Source organism: Neolamprologus brichardi, chromosome 3 (genome assembly GCF_056152115.1).
Source record: "Neolamprologus brichardi isolate AB-2024 chromosome 3, ASM5615211v1, whole genome shotgun sequence".
In the NCBI taxonomy this organism is placed as follows: domain Eukaryota; kingdom Metazoa; phylum Chordata; class Actinopteri; order Cichliformes; family Cichlidae; genus Neolamprologus; species Neolamprologus brichardi.
The window spans coordinates 51,431,397-51,456,337 of NC_142106.1; the positions used below are offsets into that span (position 1 = coordinate 51,431,397).

General features: G+C 42.2%; 1 protein-coding gene across 2 annotated transcripts in view; it reads right to left on the bottom strand.

Annotated features, from left to right (window-relative positions):
• Positions 1-24,941, bottom strand: part of eml3 (EMAP like 3) — a 47,565-nt gene that overhangs the window by 8,486 nt on the left and 14,138 nt on the right. The window contains exons 2-18 of one of the 2 annotated variants that reach the window (XM_087837868.1): positions 23,903-24,079; positions 23,660-23,774; positions 23,003-23,512; positions 20,308-20,418; positions 20,091-20,119; positions 16,560-16,595; positions 16,162-16,282; positions 15,800-15,949; positions 13,651-13,720; positions 13,391-13,501; positions 12,935-13,030; positions 8,627-8,761; positions 8,242-8,380; positions 4,383-4,534; positions 4,139-4,264; positions 945-1,076; positions 757-824 (exon numbers count right to left, since the gene is read on the bottom strand). In XM_087837868.1, coding sequence (XP_087693994.1) covers positions 757-824; positions 945-1,076; positions 4,139-4,264; positions 4,383-4,534; positions 8,242-8,380; positions 8,627-8,761; positions 12,935-13,030; positions 13,391-13,501; positions 13,651-13,720; positions 15,800-15,949; positions 16,162-16,282; positions 16,560-16,595; positions 20,091-20,119; positions 20,308-20,418; positions 23,003-23,512; positions 23,660-23,774; positions 23,903-24,079 — 2,278 coding nt within the window. The remainder of the gene's footprint in view (positions 1-756; positions 825-944; positions 1,077-4,138; positions 4,265-4,382; positions 4,535-8,241; positions 8,381-8,626; positions 8,762-12,934; positions 13,031-13,390; positions 13,502-13,650; positions 13,721-15,799; positions 15,950-16,161; positions 16,283-16,559; positions 16,596-20,090; positions 20,120-20,307; positions 20,419-23,002; positions 23,513-23,659; positions 23,775-23,902; positions 24,080-24,941) is intronic. The other variant, XM_087837869.1, reaches the window with a different exon arrangement.

Consider the following 24,941-nt stretch of genomic DNA (forward strand, 5'->3'; position numbering starts at 1 on the left):
GTAGCCACAGCCACCCTGGGGTGTACTGACAGAGGCGAAGCTGCCGGACACTGGGGCCACCGGCCCCTCTGGCCATCACCAGTAGGCGGTAGGTGAAGTGTCTTACCCAAGGACACAACGACCGAGACTGTCCGAGCCGGGGCTCGAACCGGCAACCTTCCGATTACAAGGCGAACTCCCAACTCTTGAGCCACGATCGCTCAAACCGCACAAATAAAGTTGTGACAGAATAAAAAAAGAAGAGTGTTATCCAGGTGAGTAAATCCCAAACGGTTGATTCTGGTCATCTGGATGTTTTCAGTGGGAGAAACGTTTCGTCACTCATCCAGGTGACGTCTTCAGTCTCAGCTGACTGCAGGTTTCAATCTTATAAACAGTACATTTGCACAATGACTGAAACCAGCACCCCTGAAGGAACAATGGGCTGGGAGGTCAATTGTCATGACTGTTGATCAGTGGTCATGAGTCCCATTCACAGAGAGTGGGGGAATGGCTGCAATCACAGCATTGTAAGATGGTGACAGATGTACCCTTAGAGTTAAAGACTAAGAAACTGGATTCTTCAACAGCCAATCACCTGATGTAACCCAACAAAACAGGCTTTTTATTTAATGAAGAGCAACAAACGGCAGTAACACTTCTGTTAAACCCCCTAAATTAAAGCTGGAAGTCTGCATTTCAATCACATCTTCACTGTTTTGATTTAAAATCCATTGTGGTGACATCAGATATATAACTGCTGCTGCTTTGATTTACCGTCCTGTACTGAGGCCGACTGAAACCACCGATCCATTGGGGCAAAAACCAGCACACAGGCCGTACTCCTGCCAGAGACACAGGAAAGAATTCAATTCAGAATTATGGAGTAAACTTCCCTGTAAAAGATCTCGAGTATAAATGAACAAAGCACTCAAAGAATGAAGGTCAGAATTCAGGAATCTCACCTCGAGGGTGATACACCAGTCCAGCTTGTGCTCCTCGGTGTTCCACAAACACACCTGCCTGTCATGGCCACAGGTGAGGAAGATGTTCTGGGAGGGGTGAGTAGCCAGTCCCCACATCTCATCTACATGGCCCTGTGAAACGCACACAGACACACAAAGGAATACAAATGAAAGCAATAAGTGTACAGGTGTTGCAGTTTAACAGCATATTTGAGAGTAATTTTAAAATTCCATTATTTATCAAATTACATGAGTTTAGTTCTTCAGAGTTTTGATAAATACCAAGTAAATATGGTGCTATAATCCTATAAAGTGGAGTAGAGTGAAACTCAGTTTAACACACAACAATAGCTGCTATTGGGCCCTTTATTATTCTCTTTGTATATGCTACCCGTGGGCTCCATATTTGAAAAATACAATATTTCTTATCACTTTTACGCTGATGACTCAAATCTATTGTCAACTGACTGATGATTTGTCAGCATCATTGAACTCCCTGTACGATTGCCTGAGAGAAGTTAAAGATTGGCTGTCAGAAAATTCTCTCGTTTTAAATGAGAAAAAAAACTGAAGTCATGGTGTTCGACAGCTTGTTGCAATCCTTTAAATCAAGATTAAAAGCATATCTATTTGACTTGGCCTTCCTGACCAGTTAATACCCTTTTAAATCTTTTAAATCTTTTATTAGATTTTATTAAATTTATTATTTTTTATTAATTTTACTGCTGTTTTTGTCTTCTTAGCATATTTTGTATTTATGTAACTCTCCTGGTCTGTTAGTGCCTCTATCCTGTCTGTGCAAGTGCCCGATTTGTACCCTGTTATCGACTTATGTTGACTCTCCATATTACTGTGAAGCACTTTGGTGTGCCTTCGGGTTTTTAAATGTGCTATATAAATAAAATTGTATTCTATTGTACTACCTTAGAATCTATCTTAAAACTGTTTCTCAGCATTATTGAAGGGTCTTTGCCCCACCTTACAATATAAAAAGTGCCTTGAGGTAACTGTTGTTGTGATTTGGTGCACTATATTAAAAAATAAATAAATAGAAATGACCTAAAATATTTAAATCTCTGACCTCTGAGAGCAGTCTTTAGGTACAGACCTGATATCTGATGCACACGACAATAGCTGAACGTGCACACACACATTAATGCTTGAACATATACACACACACACACATATATATTAGGGGTGCAACGATACACAAAATTCACGGTTCGGTTCGATATTTTTTCGATACAAAAAAATGTTCATGCCCTTTTAATTTGTCATTTATTAAAATTATAAATATATATTTTAACTTTAAGTACAGTTTTTAAATTTAATGTTACTGAAACAACAAAGTAATAAAATAATAAATCTATCTGATTGAGGAATCACTCATCTTAGGAAAAGAGAGTTTATTACAGAGAAATGGCTCTTTCCAAAATAAAAGCTATACTATACGCTTCTTCTGGGCTATATTCTCAGCAGCATATTAAACATATCAGGTCCCCATAAGGAGAATCATGTGCTAACGGCTGTCTAAATGACTCGGGTCAAGTTTGTAGCATGCGTGCTTGTTGTTTTTGTCTGCTTCCACTTGTCTTTGCACTAGGATGATGTCGGAGTAAATGTGCAGTCATATTCGTTGTGTTCCCACTAGTGCTGTCAGCGTTAATCTGAAATGAGGTTAACGCCACAACACGGCAAATCTCCGTTAACGAGCTACCGCGGATCGCCCCGTGCGTGGGGCTGGACGGCCAACATGTTAACGAGCTAACTGCGCTAATGCACTAGTTCCCACTCATGTAATTGAGCATTGCGTGGCACATCCGACATACTGTTTTACTTTAGTCCATGACGCGCTTACCTTCAGGGTCATACGTCACAGGAAAACCAAAATAGTTCCAAAGGTCAGATCTGAATGAGGGTGGGGGAGGTTCAATTTGCCATGTTGCAACGAGCTTAGCTTCTGTCTTGCTAGCTTGCGCTGCGCTCAGTGGATCTGCGCTCGACAGTGCAGCCTAGGCGGAGTAGTCGAACACAGATCCACTGAGCGCTCAACACAGACAGCATTGTCAGAAGAAAAGTTGATAAAATAAATAAAAAATGTTGTATTGTTCGATACATATGCGTACCGAACCGGAAGCACTGTATCGAACGGTTCAATATCGATACGAGTATCGTTGCACCCCTAATATATATATATATCTTCTGAAAGGACACAGACATGTCTTTAATTTTTTCAGTGTGTTTAAAATTGTGAAACTTCCGTCATCTGAATGCTCGACACATGTGAGGTGAAGCAGAAGCAGTAACAGATGTTGGGTTAGCTTCAACACTGATCAGCTGTCATACATGCCCTGGCTATGGGCAGAGGTGAGGGCTGGTTAAATGCAGGCAGAAGTAGATGAACCACGATGTCCCAGGAGCCTGACATCAAGAGCCAGAGAGGTAGAAGAGCACCACCTGCTAGCGTTATGGGCAATTGTGGCCAATGCCCCAAAATAAGCCAATTCAATAACCCAGAAGGCGCTCGTCTCTCCACTTCACCAAAGGCCTGGGCCAACAGCCACTTCAGCTCAGGGACTGTCATAAAACTGCATTTGCTGCAGTGAAGTGGTGTCTGTGACATCATTACAGAGCTGCAGCAGTTTTCAGTTAACCAGCTGAAAAATGAGCATCAGTCAGTAACTGATGCTCATCAGCACTGCTGAGAATACAAACAAAGAAGAAGAAGAGTCATCTGTGCTTTCATCCAAGCAAAGCTGAAGTAAAAAGACATCAAACAATATCAGTTTGATATTAGACACCGCAGCTCCTTGGTTAAAACTAACCAACTCGTAACCAAGGTCGCTTTTCAGAATAAAATGATACTAAAGTGAGATTACATGTGACCCAATCTACGTGTCGTATGTCTGCTGCTGTGTTACACGTGCTGCAGACAGGCTGCTCTGCAGGACAAACCTCTAATGACGTCATTTTCCTAACTATTCCGATTCCTTAACTGTGCATCAGGTGATAACAGCAAATACATCCAGTCTGTGAAAGAATTGGAAGATGCTTATAATAAATGTTTAAGCTGTCTATAAATCATATCAGACAAAAATATAAAATGCACATGTTGTTTTATCTTTTGGTACTAAAGTTCTCAGCAAGCATCTACAGACCTGACAACACTGGTGCCTGTGAGGTCGTTAGCTCACCTGCACTATGGCCACAAAGCCGTCTGAGAAGGTTCCTCTGAGGATGGCATTTCGAGTCGTACCAACTAACAGTTCCTCTTCGTCCATGGCTGCGATAGTGCGGACCGCCCCAAACTTTTCTGGAATCTGGACAAATGCCATTAATGAGTCTCTCCACCAGCTGTGACACACACACACAGACACACACACAGACACACACACACACAGACACACACACACACACACACACACAGCTGTAGTTCACCTCACACTCTCTTTCAGGTGCCAAATCAGCGCTCCAGCGGATTATTTTACGGTCCTTCCCTCCTCCACTGAGCAGGCCTCCGCCCTGTAGAGTGCACAGGGTGAACACGCTGCCTTCGTGTGCTTTGGTCTGTCGCATGATCTGGTAGGTTTCTGTGGGAAGTCATGACACCAAAAATTCATTAAACCTGCAAAATCTGGTGTGAAGCAGTGTTTGCCCTCTTCCTGATCTCCTATTTTTTGTATGTTTGTCACACTTAAAAGTTTCAGATCATCAAACACACTTAAATATTAGACAAAGATAACAGAAGTTTCATTGTCGTGATGTTTGGGAGCCATCGTAAGAAAAAAATGAGGTTCTTCATAGAGCACGGCAGAAGGAGGAGGTGTTTTATGAAGAGTTTCGTGGACCACGACTGTCCTACTGTGGTCCTCAGAAGACGCAACGAATACAGGGAGGCAAAGACACTTTGAGAGAACCGCATCAAGTTTCAAACCCCCGATCCTGCAGGTTTTTTCTGACAACGGCACTCGCCTATACAAGGCGAAGCAACAAGAGAACCTACAGAACCCCAAAACAAGAAGTGATCCAGTTGCTGTCCGCTTGGCGCACGGCTGCAGACACCGAGAGAGGGCCTCGTCACGCCGGAGTGGCATCCGCTCCAGGTGTTCAGGAGAGACAGTGGCGCCTGAAGATCTCGGATTGTTTTACAAATCTGATATTTGGGTAAGAGTGGCTATATTCTTGTCATGGTTATGGAGAGTAATTAACGTGGTTTCTTCCTTTTCTCTTCATAATAATCATGTTTTATAACTCTGAGTCGAGACGTCAGAAACATGTTAGTGTGTGGACATTTATTGAGGCGCTCCCTCAGCGAGGAGGGGGGATGTACCCCTGTTGGGACCTGGTCAACAGAAGGTCATGCTTCAGAGGGATCTCCACAGATTAACCTGTGACCTGTCCAATCACACTCCTGTTTTTGTACAATACATATAAGAGACGATCCAGGAAACTGTCTCCACTCTGGAGACTTAATACGGCGCCTTAAACAACCCTCAGTTTATGGTTCTGATGAGGGAGGAATTAAAATGATTTTTGGAGATTAAGGATACGAGAGAGGCTGAGCCATCGATTGTGTGTCTTTAAGCAGTAATTCAAGGAGGCGCACACATACCAAGAAAGAAAAACAACTAAGCAGAATGCATCTTGACAAAAAATCGACAGGGTTAGAAATACAACATGAAAAGAAACAATGCCCTAAGATCTTTAATGAGACTAAGAAAACAATAAATTTGTTGCATACACAGGAAATCGAGAAGACATTTGTCTTTGCAAAACAAAAACATTATGCAGCTAGCCCAAAGCTAGCAGAAGAGCCGATAGAGTACACAAAATTAAGAAGGACCCAGATGTGGAACTGTTGTGTATAAAGACGGGATTACAAAAATCATTCCAGAAGTTTTATAAAAAACTTGTACACGCTCCCAAAAGCCCATTCATGATTAACTGAAGGCTTTTCAGGGAGTTTTTTGGACATCCTGATAATAATGAATTGCAGTAGTCCAGCCTGGAAGTAATAAATGCATGAACTAGTTTTTCAGCGTCACTCTGAGACAGGATATTTCTAATTTTAGAGATGTTGCGCAAATGGAAGAACGCAGTCTTACATATTTGTTTAATATGTGCGTTGAAGGACATATCCTGGTCAAAAATGACTCCAAGGTTCCTCACAGTGTTACTGGAGGCCAAGGTAATGCCATCCAGAGTAAGAATCTGGTTAGATACCATATTTCTAAGCTTTTCAGCGCCGAGTACAATGACCTCAGTTTGATCTGAATTAAGAAGCAGAAAGTTAGTGGCCATCCAAGTCTTTATGTCTTTAAGACATTCCTGCAGTTTAACTAATTGGTGTGTGTTATCTGGCTTTATGGACAGATAGAGCTGGGTGTCATCTGCATAGCAGTGTAAATGTATGCTATGTCTTCTAATGATGCTGCCTAAGGGAAGCATGTATAGTGTAAACAGAATTGGTGCTAGCACTGAACCCTGTGGAACTCCATAATTAACCTCAGTGTGTGAAGAGGACTCTCCATTTACATGCACAAATTGGAGTCTATTAGATAGATATGATACAAACCACTGCAGCGCAGTACCTGTAATACCTACAGCGGGCTCTAATCGCTCTAATAGGATATTATGGTCGACAGTATTTATAACTTTTTCCAGACAGATCTCAATTCCTTCGTTTTTCATTTGTTCCTGAATGTGGATCGCAGCGCGATGTCTGGACTTTGTTTGGCAGGTCCTATTTAACTGATTTCTTGGTTGTGAACAGCTGGAATCAGGCCGAGCTGTGGCTAGAGAAACTCAACTTTGCTTTCCAAACATTATACTCTTAAGTTATAAAAGGAGGGGAGGGGTGCAATCACTGTTCACGCAGGGTCAATTAGGTTTGTTTTTTTCTACTTGATAAAAACAGCTTCATTTATAAACTGCACTTTGTGTTGACTTGTGTTATCTTTGCCTAATATTTACATTTGTTTGATTATCTAAAACATTTAAGTGACACAATCATACAAAAATATAGGAAATCAGGAAGGATTTTCACACCACTATACTTTATGATTTAAATTTCTGAGTTCTTAAAGCTTCTGATTAGCTAACACATCATTTCAGTCACACGATTCCAGATGTAAGCCAACATTTCAACTTGTCACCCCTTACTCGACAAAACTAGGAACAATTTCCAAACACCACATTTACATGTTCAAACAAAACTCCCACTATCGCCTAATCTTTAAACCCTTTTTATTTCAGAGATTCAGTATAAGGGGTTTTTCTTCAGCACGACGTGTTCCAGCCTGGTTTCAAAGCATTTCACAGAACAGAATCTTTGAGGAGTTTTAAATAATATTTTATTATCTACTTGTCACCCCGAGCACTGTGTGGGGATGAGAGGCGCGCTGCTTCAGATCACACGTGTCCGAGGATATTTTCAGTTTTCAGGCCCCTCTTCTGTGGAACCAGCTTCCAGTTTGGATTCGGGAGACAGACACTATCTCTACTTTTAAGATTAGGCTTCAAACTTTCCTTTTTGCTAAAGCATATAGTTAGGGCTGGACCAGGTGACCCTGGATCCTCCCTTAGTTATGCTGCAATAGATGTAGGCTGCCGGGGGATTCCCATGATGCACTGGGTGTTTCTTCTTCACTCACCTTTTTAAAAATCCTTTAATTATCCAGGTAAAAATCTCATTTCCAATAGAGTCCTGCCATTTTTCACTCACTACAATCATGAGTTATTATTAATCTCATATTTGTTTAATATGTGCATTGTAAACATATCCTGGTCAAATAGGACTCTCAGTGATACTGGAGGCCAGAATCTGGTTAGAGACCATATTTCTAGGACTCTCTGGCTCTCTGCCACAGCGTGTCTTTGTCTCGTCTTCCTCCCGTCACTCCAACTGGTTGCAGCAGATGGCCCCGCCCTCCCTGAGCCTGGTTCTGCTGGAGGTTTCTTAGATATGTTTAAATACCGCCTACATAGCTATCTGTTATTTAGACATGTTTGTTTGACCCTACGTTTGATGTGCAGCACTTTGGTGAACTTTGTAGTTTTAAATGTGCAGTATAAATAAAATAACTGATTTATCCCTGACAATACAGCTCCTGGAGTCACTCAGGTGTGTAAAACCGCCCACTGGATCATCGCTTCCTCATCTTTCTGTCAAGTTTCTATTTATTTTATTTGAAATCTCGTTCGTTGCCAGCACATGTGACAGCGACGTGTCTCCACAGAGATGATATTTATACTGACATTTTATTCTCTAGACTTTGAACTGACACACAGCACCAACCTTTGGCTCCTTTCCCGAGAGTTTTGATATCCGCAGCAGATTTTCCCCAAGTCATGATGTTCCCTTCAGAGTCTCCGGTGAGAACATCTCCAGTCAGGCTGAACACAAAGCACTGGATGAACTTGGGCTTCTTGTATTTCTGAAAATAATAAACAATTATTTGATCTTTTATATTAACTGTGCTAATAACTGATCGTTTACATGTTTCCATCCATTTTTTTGACATGTTGAATTTTCAGTTCTCTTTGCTGAGCTTCTTCCTCTTTTGGCCACTACAGAAAGATGCTGCCAACTCCATTTCCCACTGCTTCCTTGCACTAGCACACGTTAACTTTAAAAAGACAGAAATGTCAGTTGGGACGAACACGACTGAAGTTAATCTTACTCCAAAGATGCCTTGCTTTTTCGTGAGCTGTCCTCCACTCAGCGTCCAAAAGTAGACGTGGGATTTTCCACAGGTGATGATGTTGGTGCTGTCCCGAGGGTTAAACTCTACAGCAAACACAGCCTCGTTGGTACTCTGAACACACAACAGCATCAGAAGGGTTAGTGCTGTTACATCAGTCGCACTTCAGCTCCACTCACAAAGTCATTTAAGGCTTGAATCAGATACATAAACAACAACTTTGAGCTGTGAAAGAAAAGAAAGATTTCTTTTGTTTGAATCTTTTTTTTCCCCTTAATCTTAAAAGTGAGCAGGTGACCAGCGCAACACAGTTGAAGTCCCATTAACAAATGCTCATAAGTTGCTGCATGCAGACCAAGGTTATTATCGTTAACGAAAACTAACGAAATAACGAAAACTAGAAGTGAAAAAACATTTTCGTTAACGGAAATAAAAATAAAAACAAAAAAAGGAAAACTAACTAAAACTGGAATGAGTGTTCACAAAACTAACTAAAATTAACTGAATTTATAGCAAAAATGTGTTTAGTTTTCATTGATGTGTGCGTGTCATACAATAGTCAAGGATGAAAATGAAGTTTAGTTTCCAGATTTTTTTCTTGCTGTGTCTCATTATGCCAGCAGGTGGCAGCACGTTAGTCGAGTCGTCTGTGTTGCTGCTCCGTCCACGCGCAGAATCATGTCAGGAAAAGTCGGAAGAAAGCGCCAGAGTCCAATTTGGGATTACTTTGAATATGACTGTGTTTTGGATAAAGCAAGTGTCTTGTAGTGGAAAGAGACAAATTATGAGGGACATTTCTAAAGGGAAAAAAATCCCACAAACCTTAAAGTGCACTTGAAAAGCTCACACAAGAAGGCTAACCTAGCTTACCTTGAGAAGGTAAGGGAGCACACTCAACCCTCATCCCCAGAAAACAGAAGCTAACCCCAGGCAAGGCAGCGTGATGCATCCCGAGACAACAGGACGGGGATATCTACACAACTGTGTGAGTCAATTACCTTCAAAAAGTTTATCAATTCACTTGAACCAAAATTACAAACACCCGGTGCTGCGAGAGTTAATAGTCTCATTGGGGCCAAGATATACATTTTATAGTTGCCTGGTATCAATGGTTGTTCATCTGCCTTTATTTATTTATTTAAAGAACCCATAGGTGGGAATGTGAGTTGTCTGTCTCTGCGTCTTAGCCCTGCGACAGACAGGCGACCTGTCCAGGGTGCAGTATGGTAGCTGGAATAGCAACATACCCAAGGATAAGCAGAAGAGAATGACTGATATGATGAAACTGGGATTTTGTTACACTTAATTATTGCAAACACAAATAAAACTATAACTGAAACTAATCAAAACTAAACTGAAACTAAGGATTTTCAAAAAAATTAAAACTAAACTAGCAAACAATTGGTAAAAACTAATTAAAACTGATATAAAATTGAAAATCTGAAGTCAAAACTAAATAAAAATAAAAACTAATGAAAATTGCAAAACTATTAAAACCCTGATGCAGACTCTAGCTACTGGAGGCCTGCTGTCAGACTGATGGACGTGGAACAACAAGCTGGCAATCCTCTACTACTAGAAAACACTGGTAATGTCGCCAGTAAAATGTTGCACGTTGTTGTGAAATTGTCACACGGTTGTGTGGTACTGCCTTCACTTGTGTTTCATTAAGTATTTTAAAGAATCTTAAACAGAGTTTTGCATTTTGGGCCACATAAACTGACATTCTGACCACTTGCAAATCCTGTGTTGACACTGTGTTTTCAGCCCATGCATGCAGCCCGCTACGTGCCACCTGGAAGCTCTTAAACAAGCCCATTCAATTCTTCTCCCGAGGTGTAAACAAGTTCAAACACCATCCTATGCAGCATTTGCACTGAGCCCACGTATCTACAGACAGACAAACGCACTGTATGAAATATTTACACTGCTGCCATGACAGACGTGCTGAAACTGGTCCCAGGGAAGTTAAGGCATTTTGGGATTAAAGCCCATAACAGCAGAGGGGAGACATGGCTGCCAACGCCCCGCCCCCCACAAGCTCCAGAGAAAAAAGGACCTACAGTACCCGAGTATCCGTCACTGCGTTACAGGATGAAGCACTGATGATTTCATGCCATCAAACACATATTTATAAATATTACACAAAGATAACTGGATTAAATCCAAAATGAAGTTTCTAAATGATAAATTCATTTAGTAAGAGAACAAAATCTGTCTACACCTACATAAATAATTGCCCCCTTCACTTAATAACTACAATCAAGTGTTTGCAGCAACTGCCAGTGAGTCTTTTCATTACTCCTCTTCTCCAAACTGTTTGACTTCAGCCACACTTGAGGGCTGGTGAGCTATGTGTCACGATCCTGGGTCTTATGACTTATGACAGTGTTTTGACTTTAGTTTATTCGGATGTTTATATGATTAAGCTCGTGAGTTTTTCTAGTTCTTTGTTATTAGATTCCCCTTGTGTCTTCCAACCCATGTAAGTCTCCCCTGCTCTTCATGTGTTTCATGTCTGTGTGCAGTGTTGGGGAGTAACGGAATACATGTACCGCCGTTACGTATTTAAAATACAAAATATGAGTAACTGTATTCCGTTACAGTTACCGTTTAAAAAGGTGGTATTTAGAATACAGTTACTTTGTTGAAATAAATGGATTACACGGCGGTACTTCCCTGTTTCATATTGTCGCGGGTCAGGCCTGTTTGGGTTTTGTTTGACAGCTACGTTCTGTTGTTCCAGGCGGCAGCGTTATGGTTGCCATGGTTACAGGGCGACGCTCTCTCTCTGCATGTTTCCTGGGTGAGAGAGGCCTTTTTGTTGTTGTTGTGCTAAGCTAATAGGCAGAATGCTACAGGTATAGCTCTAAAGAATGTAGCATCATAGGCAGTGTAGTCCGTGCTGCAGGGAGAATGGACTGCCATACCCGTTATGTGTCTGTGAGCGAGGGAGGGAGAAAAAGGAAAAGTACGAGCTGTCATCGAGCAAAAACGGGAGCTGGAAGCATGTAAATATAATAATAACCACTGCAGCCAAGAAGAGAGCCTGACGAGCCCAGTTGTAAGTAAGCTATTAAGACTCGACTGTACACCGTGTTCGTGTTTTCCTCCGAAACAATAAGTTCCGTTGGAGCAGCCATTCAACGCCTCTCTCTGTCTCTGCTAGCAAAGTTGACCCAGACAACAAAGTAAAGCTAGTTTTCAGCTACGAGCCCGACACAGAACCCACCGTATTAGCCAGAGGTCCCTTTACTACGGTTCGGAGCCGCAGACCTTCAGTAACAGTAATAAATCACAGCAATAGTACATTCATGTAGTTGTAAACAGCATGATAATATATTAAGTAATCCAAAGTATTCAGAATACGTTACTCTCATTGAGTAACGTAACGGAATACGTTACAGAATACATTTTGGGGCATGTATTCTGTATTCTGTAATGGAATACATTTTAAAAGTAACCTTCCCAACACTGCCTGTCTTACGTTGTCAAGTTCTGGTTGTCATGTCTGCGTCTCATTATGTTTCCTATTTTATTTTGAAGAGATCTTGTGTTTTTATATTATGGATTATGTTTTGAGTCCTTTGTTGTACTGTTTCTTGTTTCCCTAGATTTCAGTTATGGTTATCAGAGGTTTAGTTCTTTGGCTTTGTAATATGGCTTCCCTGTGTTCAACGTTGTGTCTACTGTGACCTTTTTGTACCATGTTTCTGGTCCCTATGTTCTGTCTTCTCAGTTGCTGTTAAGTTTGCATGTTTAGAGTTCAGTCAGTGTGTTTCCTGTTTTACTTTGAAGGTCCATGTCTCATGTGAGTGTTTCTAGTTTTGCTTCCCTTGTCTCGTCCGGCCTGATTACTCCCAGCTGTGCTCTCCTTCTGTGTCTCATTCCCTCGTTATCCCTCTGTGTTTAAGCCCTGTGTTTCTCTTTGTCAGTGTCGTAGTCTCCCTCATGTTTCCTTGCGTGTCAGTTTATCCATGTCCAGTTTAGTTTAGTTATATTTTTTGGTCCATTCTGCAATAAAGCAGCTTTTTGAGTTTAATTTCGTTGTCGTGAGTTTTGCGTTTGGGTCCTTCTCCTGCCTGCACACAGCCGAAACATGACACTATGATAACATAGGCTGAAGGCTCAATTTGTCTTTAATGTATGACACTCAAACTAAAAAACCTGCTGTTATTCTAACATCTGAGTGCCGTCAAAGATTATATGCCATGTATACTGAATAGATTCAGTGGTTAAAGCAATAACAAACTCATTAAGACCTGACGTCGACCGTCTTCCCTTTACCTTGATCTCTGCATGCTTGGTGCCCTTCGTGCAATCCCACAGTGACAGCATGTGGTCATTAGAGTCATCAATGACACACAGAAATGATCCAGCGTCCTAAAACACACCACAAGAGAAAAGAAAGCAGAATTGGATCATGTCTTTACGTCAGTTCAATTCAGTTTTATTTACACAGCAACAAATGACAACAACAGTCGCCTCAAGGTGCTTTATATTGTAAGGTAGACCCTACAAAAATACATGCAGAGAAAAACCCAACAATCATATGACCCCCTATGAGCACTTTGGCGACAGTGGGAAGGAAAAACTCCCTTTTAACAGGAAGAAGCCTCCGACAGGCTCAGGGAGGGGCGGGGCCAAAATCATGCTGAATCTAAGGCAAATAAATCTACTTGCTCTTGTTAACGTGAATGGAAACACGTGAAGTTCCAGGATGTTACACTGCAATCAACTCACAGCAAATGAAAACGCCACTGATCCCACTCCCCTCTGGAAGGTCCCCGGTCCGATCTGCTGCAGGGTGACCAGCGTGGTGGAGTCCCAAATATAAACACACAGCTGCAGAGGCTGCCGCAGATACACAAACATCACTTACTCGTTTGTTGCTGCAAAATTAACCAAGCTGTACTGATCATTTAAAAGTTCGATCATCTTTTAACTTATGATGCTCAAACTATGGATGCAAATGGTGTTATTTTAAGTGCAGCAATAGTCACCTTGCCATCTTTATCCACCCCTGCTGTCTGGCCAGATGCCACTCGCACTTTGTCAGGATGGAGTGTGAGACTGCAGAGAAAGACATTTTCTGTGTGAAGCTTTTGTAAGTTTGCTGTGCAGAAACATGAGGGTGGTGGGTTGCATCCATCATGGCAAAATGACAAACATGTGCTTACGGTCAAATAAACAGTGGCGTCTGTGTTTGGTCACAGAGGTTTATTTGGCTGCAGCACGATGAGAATGACTCAAAGGTTAAATGATGTCTTTTTGGCACAAATAGCATCCAGTGAACAACTTTAGCCTTTCTATACTCTGTTGTGCTGTTTTTGAAAGAAGACTAAACGATGAGCTCTCCTGATATTTAGACTGTAGCATTGATATTTTAACCTTGTCAGGAAACAGACATTTGCAGCTGTGCACAGTTTTAATGGTAAATAGCTGATACAATCTTCAAATATGATGCATGGACGCACAACTTGAACATACACTTTGTGGCAAAGGACAAATGAGAACATTTTTGTCACATGGACCTACATGATACTTGCAGACCCTTCAGCTACTGTTTCTGCCAGCTGGTCTCTGCTTCACATGCTACCATACTTGTTTCCCATTTTAACTTGGCTCTTAAAAGAAATCTCAAAATCACATATTTTGGTGCAGAGTGTTGCGGCTGGATAGGTCAGCTACCATGCAGTAACACGCCAGCATGCTTATCCCCTCCAAAATCTGCTTTATTCTCTTTGACTCAAGTGATAATCCAAGGAATGGAGTTGAGTTCAGAAGCAGGTTAAAGCAGACAGTAGCACAAGCTCTTGTTCCCGATACAGAAAAGTGTTTTTCTGTCACCAGGTCACACAGACCTCTGTCCACAAATATCTGCAATCAGTCTAGTCTCACACTAATCAAAACAGTCACCTCCAGGTGTTTTATATTGTAAAGTAGAAACCCAATAATAAAGGAGAGAAAACCCCAACAATCAAACGGCCCATACGAGTAAGCATTCGGCGACAGTGAGAAGAAAAAACTCCCTTTTAACAGGAAGAAACTTCCAGCAAAACCAGGCTTCCTCTGGTTGGGGGGGAGGGGTTGGAGTGGTGTGGAAACACACAGTGAGTGATAAACAAACACTGTGCATCATGGGAAGCCCCCAGCAGCCTTTTGCCCTAACTATATACTTTCTCAAAACAGAAAGTTTTAAGGCCACAGCCATCAGGGAACACCGAACCATGCCTTGGTAGGTGACGTGTCAAAGTAACATCCACATGGATGCCAGGACTCATGGTCAAGTTCTGATGCTCATGTGCCCATTAGCACGTTCAGCAATAGGCGGGGTCAGCATTGGGACCCTTAATTGTATGCAGTTGTACACAACTAGCATTTACCTTTTCGGCAATTTGAAGTTACAGTAGTTCGTCTGTTGGATCGGACCACGCGAGCCGGCCTTCGCGCCCCACGTGCATCAGTGAGCCTTTCGCTGTTTCACTATCGTTCCTTCCTTGCACCGCTTTTGATAGATACTGACCACCGTAGACCAGGAGTACTTCATAAAAGCTGAGTTCAGTTTCACTAGTTACACCCAGGCTGATAACAACAGACCTGCTGAATTAAGAAACCATCTGTCTAACAGAGTGAAATAGGCTAAAAGGTCTTAAAAAAGTCTTCGTGCCACAATCTTTACAAACTGCTACTACAGCTGCTTAGATTTTAATGGCCAAGTTGTTGTGTCCTAAATGTTTTGCAGCCATCTGCCACCAGATTGAGCATCGTTGTTGAACAATACCATAAATAGGTTCATCTATTTTTGTTAACACTATTAATTTTAGTTCTTTTAAAAGAAAGAATGAGATCACGGATGCAAACAGCTGACTTTAGCTTTCTCCGGGCCTCTCCGTTACCACAGGGCAAAGAACTCAGTCATTAGAGAGAAGCTCAGAGCAGAGCTGCTGAATAGGTTTTTAATGAGTTAAATACTCATTTAAAAACTACATTTTGGACTTACTTTGACTAATAGTAAAATTTCTTTCACATTTTAAGATATTTAAGTGTGACAAATATATAAAACACAGAAATCAGGAAGGGGGAAAATACTTTTTTATGTAGCTAATTTCAACATATGGATGATTTATTCATTAGCTTCATTCCACTAACCAGCGGACGCAGTCTGTGTGTTTACGATAGTGCCGTTGTGTGCGGTTGTTGATGTGATAAAGCACAATCACGCAGGCAATGAAGTACACCGCCTCGCCCGTCGGAAGGAAATACAGATTAGCTCGACCGTCCCGTCCACGGTAACCATAGCTAGCAGAACAGCGTTAAGGTAACAACGAGATACAAGAAAGAAACAAATCACACACAAAACTGTGTTGCTGAACCTTGCTTTAGTTCGAGCAGGCCAGCTATAACCATGGCACAGCTAAAAACTGACCAATATAGACCATACGAGTCCTGGTAAAACCAGCAGCGTCTGAATGTAACAACCCTCGCAAATACGTGGCATTATGGAAGGATACACCCAGTCCAGCTCCAGTCTCTCAGAGGGAGGCTCCATCTTCAGCTCGTCGTAGTTCTGGATGTTGGAGGGGATGTACATGGTAATGGGTCGGCCTCGGATAAACATTTTGATTGACTGTCCTGAAAAACAAACAATGGGTTTGTCTCACAGATTCATCACCAAACTGTTCTTAATCACAGAAAATCCATGTGGGACCCGTAGTGAGCGAGAGTGAGTCACACTTCCAAACTTCTTGGGTTACTTTTTTATAATAATTTGTGTTTTAAAAATCCAGCTCTCAGTTGCCAACTGGCAGCAGCAGAACAAGAATGGGAGTGAGACACTCCTGGAAAAGCAGACTGTCCACCTCCCCGTGAAAGACGATGAAGACATAAAGCAGCGTAAGAGCAGGTTTACCTTGGCTGTAGGTTCCTCTTCTGGAGCCAGGGGATCCTGTGTGTAGATGAAAAAAATAAAGGTTAGCCAGACGAACAGCATTAAATCACAGCTGACCTATAGCTTTATAGCCTACTATAACTTTAGACATTTCAGAGGGTTAAATCTTCCATTAACATCAGTTACACCCACAAACTTTAGAATCAATGCCGAATCATGTTTTCTTGGCGCCTGCCGGTTTCTATGGGACTCAAAGTAAAGTAAAACATTAAGGATGAGCTTAACGACACGTGAATGTTGAGACCGACTCTAACTTTCTGTCTGACTGACCAGAAAACGCTAGAACAGTTTGGAGTGCCAGCAGCTATACAACAGTTCCTGTGTAAGTAAATGACGGTGGAGCCACAGTTTTGTTTGGTGATATCACACTGTAGCAAGGTTTTTATTGAAAATATCTACAGCTTTCATCTTCTCTAAAATAAATCCAGTTTCCTTGGCTGTGTGGGGCTTGGTTGCGGTCATTGTCTTGCTGAAATGACCACCCTTGTCTCATCTTCATCATCCTGGTAGATGGCAGCAGATTGGTTTTCTTTTTTAAATCAAGAATGTCTCTGTACATTTTTCCATTGATCCTTCCTTCAATGAAGCGTGCCAGTGTTGTATGCGGAAAAACAGACCCACACCATAATGTTCCCACCTCCAAACTTTACTGTTGGTATGGTGATTCTGGAGTCATCTCACTACTAAAACTACTATGTCCAGTTCCACATAATCTTAGCTCAGTCATTCCCAAACACCCCAGGGGCCGCATCCCATTTTGACCTCAGGAATTCCAGGCCATACTCGGCATAAAATACATTCCTGTATTCTTGTATAATACAATGGCGTTCCATGTATGCCCTGCCTGCTAGCATCTTACACCCTGCTGTTAGGTGCTGGATTGTCTCATCTTTGCACAGCCTGCACCTGGGGTCTTACCTGCTGTGGTAGACCCCAGCCTCTATGGATCTAGTGCTCGGAGCTTGTTCCTGTGCTGCCATGATTAGTGCCTCTGTGCTGTCTTTCAGTCCAGCTTTGTCCAGCCACTGGCAGGGTTTCTCAATGTAATTTCTGATTTTCATTCTCAGATTTCTGCTGCCAGTTGTATTCACCAAACACACCATCCGTTGTGTTCCCGATGTACAGATCTTTCCATCAGTTTCATCCAGTAGTCCTCGACCTCCAACCTTGTGCTTAGTATTCAGTCTCATGATGCTGGACTGAAACTCTACATGCACGGTAAGGAATTTCCTCATCTTTATTATCCAATCAGAGTATCTGATGACAGGCAGGGCGTAGGCATTTATTGCCTAAATCTTGTTCTTCCAATTCAGTTGACGACTTGGGTTACTCTGTATGTATTTGGTGGATGCGGCTTTCCTAGCGGCCTCTTCATGGTTCCCATTTGCCCGTGGGATTCACAGGTACTTGAGGCTGTCCTTGATGTTTACACCGTTTCCTTCTGGTAGTGTAATCGCCTCAGTTCTGACTACCTTCCCTCGCTTTCTTACCAGCCAACTACACTTCTCCAGTTTGCATGAGATTCCACTGCTGTAGAATAAAGTGGATCAGTGAGCCGATGTCTTGCTCACTCATGGCATTCATGTAGAGGAAGTGGATAATGTCATAGTCGGTATCTGAAACCAGTCTTGTTAATGACCTCACTGAGGCGGTTCAGACCTGTGCAGAACAACAGTGGGACAGAGCATCTCCTCGACGATTCCTTCACTTGATGGGGACTCATGCTATTGGCTTAAAGTTGGCCTCGAGTATTTTTCGCCATATTCCCATCAAATTTCAGATGAAAGCACGTGTTCTTGTGGAGTTCTAGTTATTCCAGGATGTAAGGTATAGTATGCACAACTAGCTGACTAGCCGTCGCTGTTATCAGTAGCGAGTAACATAAGTTCTACTCGCTTAACCTAATTGTTAAAATTGTAATTGTTGCCCAATGCCGGTAAATTATCGTGTCATAGATGTTATGCAGCCATCTGCCACCAGATGGAGCATGGTTGGTGAGAAATGGCATGAATTTGTTAATGTAAATTTTTTCGTTAAAAATGGGTCGATGTGCGCGATAGAAAAAACAAAAATAAAAAACGCCAATGAGGCAGAGGCTCCGAGGAAGCGATGCCACACTATTTGGAGACAGTTTTTTTATGTCATCTCACTGATTGGATTACTTTATCTTGATTTCTTAACATAAAACTCATTGTTTTATGTTTTATGTTGGACGACACAAAAGTGACCCGCTTTGAATTTTAGTTTAGGTCCCCTTGTTTACCCCTGAGTTATTGGTTCTAGTTAGCTAACGTAACCTTGACTGCAACCAACCAAACAATGATGATATCATATCCTGTACTGGCACAAGAAGACACCTGGCATGTATTGAAAACTTTACATCTACGTCAGTTTTTGAGAGCAGCTCCATGGTGTAAATGAGCCTTTATACATGAAGTATTTCATGTCAACTTTAAAGCAAACTGGCCAAGACAGACCAGCCTGTATCAACTGTCAGAGTCTGACAAACACAGTCCACATTAAATACCAACACTGGTTGCTTTGATACTTATATCTGTGGTGTAATATAAAAGCCATAAAGGGTAATAGAACTATAAAATCATAAACCCAAAAACAAACAAACTCTGACGGATCTAGTGCTGTGGAAACGATCCTACGAGTTTGAGATAGCCCTACTCGAGACAGAACAAAGCACAACGTTTTTCATATCATCTAAAGCAGGAGTGTCCAACTCCAGGCCTCGAGGGCCAGTGTCCTGCAGGTTTTAGATGCGTCCTTGATCCAACACAGCTGATTTAAACGGTAAATGACCTCCTCAACATGTCTTGAAGTTCTCCAGAGGCCTGGTAATGAACCAATCATGTGATTCAGATGTGTTGACTCAGGGTGAGGTCTAAAACTTGCAGGACACTGGAGTTGGACGCCCTGATCTAGAGTCTCAAATTTATGAAATGCATTCTTGCATTTGACTACGTCAAGAACGGTCAGAGTTTTATATTAACAAGTATGTGATGTGGTCCAAGTAAATTACACAGGTTTAACAGTGGTCCATCTTTCAAAAAAGGGGCTATAATAGATATAAACTAGTGGCTGAGCCTGATTGGTGAAGGGAATGAAGCCTTAACCACCAGAACCAGACTGAAGGCCAATGCTCATAAAAGCTATGCAAACCACAAGCGTGGTTGGTTGGGAAATCCACTCATTTTTACACAAATGACTACATGTGTGAACCAACGGGGTTTGCTGTGTCACAAGTACAGAAGTACAGCACAGCTCAGGCCTGCCAACACTGGAGCCAGGCCAGACCATCATGTTGGAAAAGTACCGAACTTAAACACAACAACATGTAACGATGATCGTAGAAGCTGTTTTTGAATTCAGCAAAGTGCGTTTCAGTGAAACGGTGGTGGGCTGATTCCTGATTGGACCCTGGGGCCTGTTTGGAGTTTGCCTCAAGGCCTCTGTTAATGAAGATGCTGTCAATGACCTCACCTGCACTGGCGATAAGCTCTTTAGCTCGGCTGCGGAGAGAAAAATCAAGACATTAGAAGCAATTTCACAGACTGTTGCTTCACAATCTCATTATGTGTATTTATGAGTGTTTCACAGGGTGACTTCCAACAAGTGTCCCTTTAATGCGAGGCTGCTGCAGCCGCGGGAAAAAGCGAGCGGTGTGGTGACATCTGTGAGTGATGGCAGCATGGCTCACTTCTCCAGGCTTGGGGAGCGGGTGAGGAGGTTTGCTGAAGATGCTGCCTTCTTGTCCAGACGTTTCCTCTGCCTTTCAGGGTTCCCTAGTTTCTCGCTGTTTCTACGAACCCTAAAGCGTCACAGAAACACAGAGTCAGCTTTAACAGACTCAAGTTTAATGCACCTATCACTCTGCATGCGAAGCACCCACAAATCCCCGGTGCGCCTACATTCTCCATCAAAGGATAAATAACTTTTGCCAAGCCCCACCTACTACACCTGTCACCGTGCCAATTGTGTGAAAGACCTCCTTATAGGTGTAAAAACAGTGCTACTGAAAATTTATGCTAACAAACATGTTTTTTGCCATTGATCTGCAAATTATTTGAACTCTCTGATTCTGGACATTCTGGAAACAATCAGTCAGAACTAGTAGAAGCTCTGTAGCTTCACAAAAACAACATTTGTTTGTGGATTTTAAATTTTTTAAACCTACAAGAAACAATTTGTTGTCTAAACAGACACTTTGATAACAGGTCGGCTTGTGTTTGCTTATATATGCACAATAGTAACATTTAACATTGAGATTACAACACACACACACACACACACACTGTTAAGGCCATGCAAACAATCTCACAAGAGGAAGAAGCTAACCTGATGAAACAGTTTGGCTAATTTATTAGATGATTTGTAGTAATGTCATCTGAGTTTGAAATCTCAGCAACATACCAAATTCTCAAAATGTAACCAGAAACAAAATCATTTAAAATACCCAATTTGAAAATAGAATTACTCTTTATTCTTTATTCTAAAGGTTTAATGCCGTTTGGACAGCTTGCAGGGGATTGCAATGGTGAAAATAGCTTTTGAAAACATACTATAAGGGATGCAAGTCAGTTATCTCTAAACTCTACCAGGGCATATTGAAAAGTAGGGGAACTTCAACAGATTATATAAAGGAAAGATGGGAGAGAGAGTTGTCCTCAGTTATAACTTCTGAGCAATGGGACAATATGTGTGAGACTGCCATTTCAACCTCATCCTCTGCATACTGGCGAGAATTTAGTTGGAAAAACCTGGTACGACTTTTCATAACACCAAAACAACAAACACGGGGAAATTCTTCATGCTGGAGGAGCTGTGGGGAAAACCATACCCACATATTCTGGTCGTGTTGAAAACTTTCTAAATTTTGGGAAGATGTTATATCAAAGATAGAACAGACTATAGGCTTTAAATCAAAACAACGGCCTGTCATAACATTTTATTTAGGAGACCTACCCGAAGAATTAACAAGCAATGACAAATATCTCCTGAAGATTCTTAATGTTGCAGCAAAAAAAGCAATTACTCGTAAATGGCTCTGTACTGACCCCCCTGTTCTGGACGACTGGTTGAGCGTTGTTGAGGAGATTCATAAAATGGAAAAACTTACCTTTTTGTTAAGGCTGAAAGCTAATATTTATACCACAAGATGGGACAAGTGGTTGCAATATATCCGAAATTAGAATGTTGTTTTGTTTTGTTTTTTTAATTGAATTTATTTTTTCTTTCTCCTGTTTGTGCCTACTCACATCTATATAAACTTCTGCATGCCTCTCCTAGGCTGCTCTTACATCTGTAGATGTGCTGTCAATTCATGAATATAAAGTCATGTTCTCACTGCCAGAATTGCTTTGTGGGAAAAAGCCGTGCTTTCCAGTCGACTGCTTGTTCTGTTATTGTTGTTTTTGGTTGTTTGTTGTTTTCCTTTTCTGTTGTAAAAATATGTAAAACCTTTATTAAAAACTAAGTAATAAAAAAAAAAAAAGAAAAAAAGAAAAAAGCTTCTGAGTTCATATTGAAAGTCTTAATGTGTCTAAAGCAGTGAATACTAATTTGTGCTAGTTTGATCCTGGAGGCCCACATGAGCTTTTGTCAGAGGCGGATGGCAAAAGTCAAACTGATGTTCTGGGAAACCCTTTCAAAGGAATAACAAGGAGGGAGGGCAAAACACAGAGCACATGCACAAGTAAACAAAGTAAACAAAAGCAGAGCCCTGCCCTGTGGTTCCCACCTATTAGTAAGGTAGTCCTTTATAGAAGACATGCTTTGCTGTAAGAGAATATGTTTTAATCACAAAGATATTAGGAGCGATTACAAGCTTAGAGTAGAAACAGTTTGTGTAAATCTGCAAAACCCAGTTGAAAAAAACAGATCCTTACTGGCGCTGTGTCACATTACAGAATCATGACACGGAGTCATTTTGAGGAGCTCTGCAGCTACGCAGCAGGAGTATACACTGTGCAGCCTTGTGTGCAGCTTGCAGACATGCCTTTTGTTTACTTCTCGTTCTATTTTCCAATGGATTTAAATCTCTGGGTGCTTTGAAGCTTAATATGGATACGAGTCAAACATCCAGTTAGACTTTAGCTTTTTGTTTCTCCAGTTCAAACACACTGAAAAAGAAGGCACGTGTGGACTTTAGTGACCACGACAGCAGAACAGGACACCTGGGGTGGTGACATATTCTAACGCAGCATGACACACCCTGCAGACCTGAGGATGTCTGGTTCATAAAGTGGGCTGCAGCACAACTGGGGTTTGCAGAGCCAGAATCTGGAAAATCAGTGTTAGTGTTGATTCGTTCTTAAAAGTCATGCAATCAATCAACGATTAAGGAAAGATGATCGAGGTTGTAAAGAACGCGGCAATGAGGCAGGATCACGCACAGAGCCTTCTCTCTTTCGTGGATGGGAGACAGAGGTCCAGAGCGGGAGCTGAGGTTCTGGTCTGAAGATTTGAATGAGGCCGAGGCTGAGCCTGGATCCTCCGGAGAGCAGCTTCCATCCTGGAGGTCCTCCCTCTGCAGGCCTCTGATGGTGGTGGGCTGAATGGGCTCTTCAACTGATGATGTCCATGTTAGTTCCTTTTCCTGCTCCCCTCTTCCTCCTCCTTCATCTTCTTCTGCCTCCTCATCCTCCTCTTCCATACCAGGGACACGGTGGAGTTTGGCCCGGTTTCCCTCAGATACAGAAGGACCTTCCACGAGTGCATCTTCCAATTGCAGGCTCTGGACTCGCCCGTGGAGAGGGACCCTGTCCTGGCCCGAGTCCTGGCCCGGCAGGGTCGACTCTGTCTGGGTCGACTTGTCCACTGTTGCTGGAACGGTTTGGATGTCCGTGGATGCCGAGCTTCCTCTTTGGCTGTTTGCATCGGTCACAGTGGTGTCTGACAGTTGGCTGGAGAGTTCAAAGGTTGAGAACAACACAAAGCAGTCATACAGGTAGTTCACACAGACATATGAACACAACGACAGTCTAATACAACACAACGGCCCCTCGTCAGTCTTCCTGAGCTTTTAAGCTCTTGGCTGGAAGGCGTAGTACCTCGTAGCAGGGTGCCGGGTCCCATCGCTGGCTGAGCTGGAGGACAACTTTCTGCTGCTGCTGGAACAATCTGAGCAGCATGCTTGGCTTAGCAGCCGTGCAGCACTCGGGTTCACTGAGTAGATCAAAGTGGATTATTAGTTTCTCCTGAGTGTGCAGCTGCACTCTGCAAGTCTGATCATTCTTATATGAACGAAGACGGATGAGCCACACTAGTTTTAGTTTTCAGTTAACATCACCCACCTGCTATCACCTGCTGCTTCAGCAACTGTAGGACCTGATCGTGGATGCGCAGCCTGCGCAGGGCATCAGCCAGAGAGGATTTTAGGAGTGTGATCTCGTCCTCCTGTGCCTGCAGACGCACCTCCATCATGGATGCCCGGTCTGGAAACTCAGCGCTGCTGTCAGCAGACACATCATCTACAAAGGAAGCAGCAGGACGAGGGTTAGAGAAGAGCTGCACTACCAAATAATCTCAGCCTGTCGCTGGTTCTTTCATGGCTTCGACTTCAGGTAACAATTAGCGCTACAATGTAGTTGTTACTTTCTTTACGACAGGTTTATGTCATTTCATCAGAGGTGGGGCTTAGCACCAATCTGGACACACGTCTGAATCCAGGAATCTTTAGGAAAATTCGTTATGATTGTGAGACAGAGCAAAATGTAACATTTAGGATCATATGTTCCTGAATGTCAAAAGAAATAAAAGCTCTTTGCCTGTAGAGCCTGTTGCTGCGATGCTGGGATTAAGCTGTGACACTCAAGTTTAGCATATTCTTCAGAAATGCTTTTCTCAGTTTATGTTCTCAGCCAATAGTCTGCCTTTTCTTTTTTTCAGGTGAGAGACTCGGTGAGCTTTAGCTCAGTCTGGTAACAGGCTTTCTACATACTTTTTATCCATCGTTAACTTTCACTCTCAGATGAACACACTGGGAGTAATTCAGGGTTCAGGATATTGCTTAAGGATACTCTGGCATACAAACTGGAGCTGTCAGGGATCCAACCACCTGCCTTCCTTTGAGCAACTTATCTTTGTGAAGATTAGGGATGGGTATCGTTTAGGTTTTATCCGATACCGGTGCCAAACCAGTACTTTTGAAATGGTGCCGGTGCTTAAACGGTGCTCAAACCGGTGCTTAAAGAATGGAGAACACAAAATTGGTCCAAAAACTCTCATGTTTAGCTGTTTTTTTATAAAAAGATAACAATGTTAGCCTTTTCTGCAGCTATAGGGCATATATGGTATCATTCTTGGCTGGAAGCAGTGCTTAAACAATGGAAA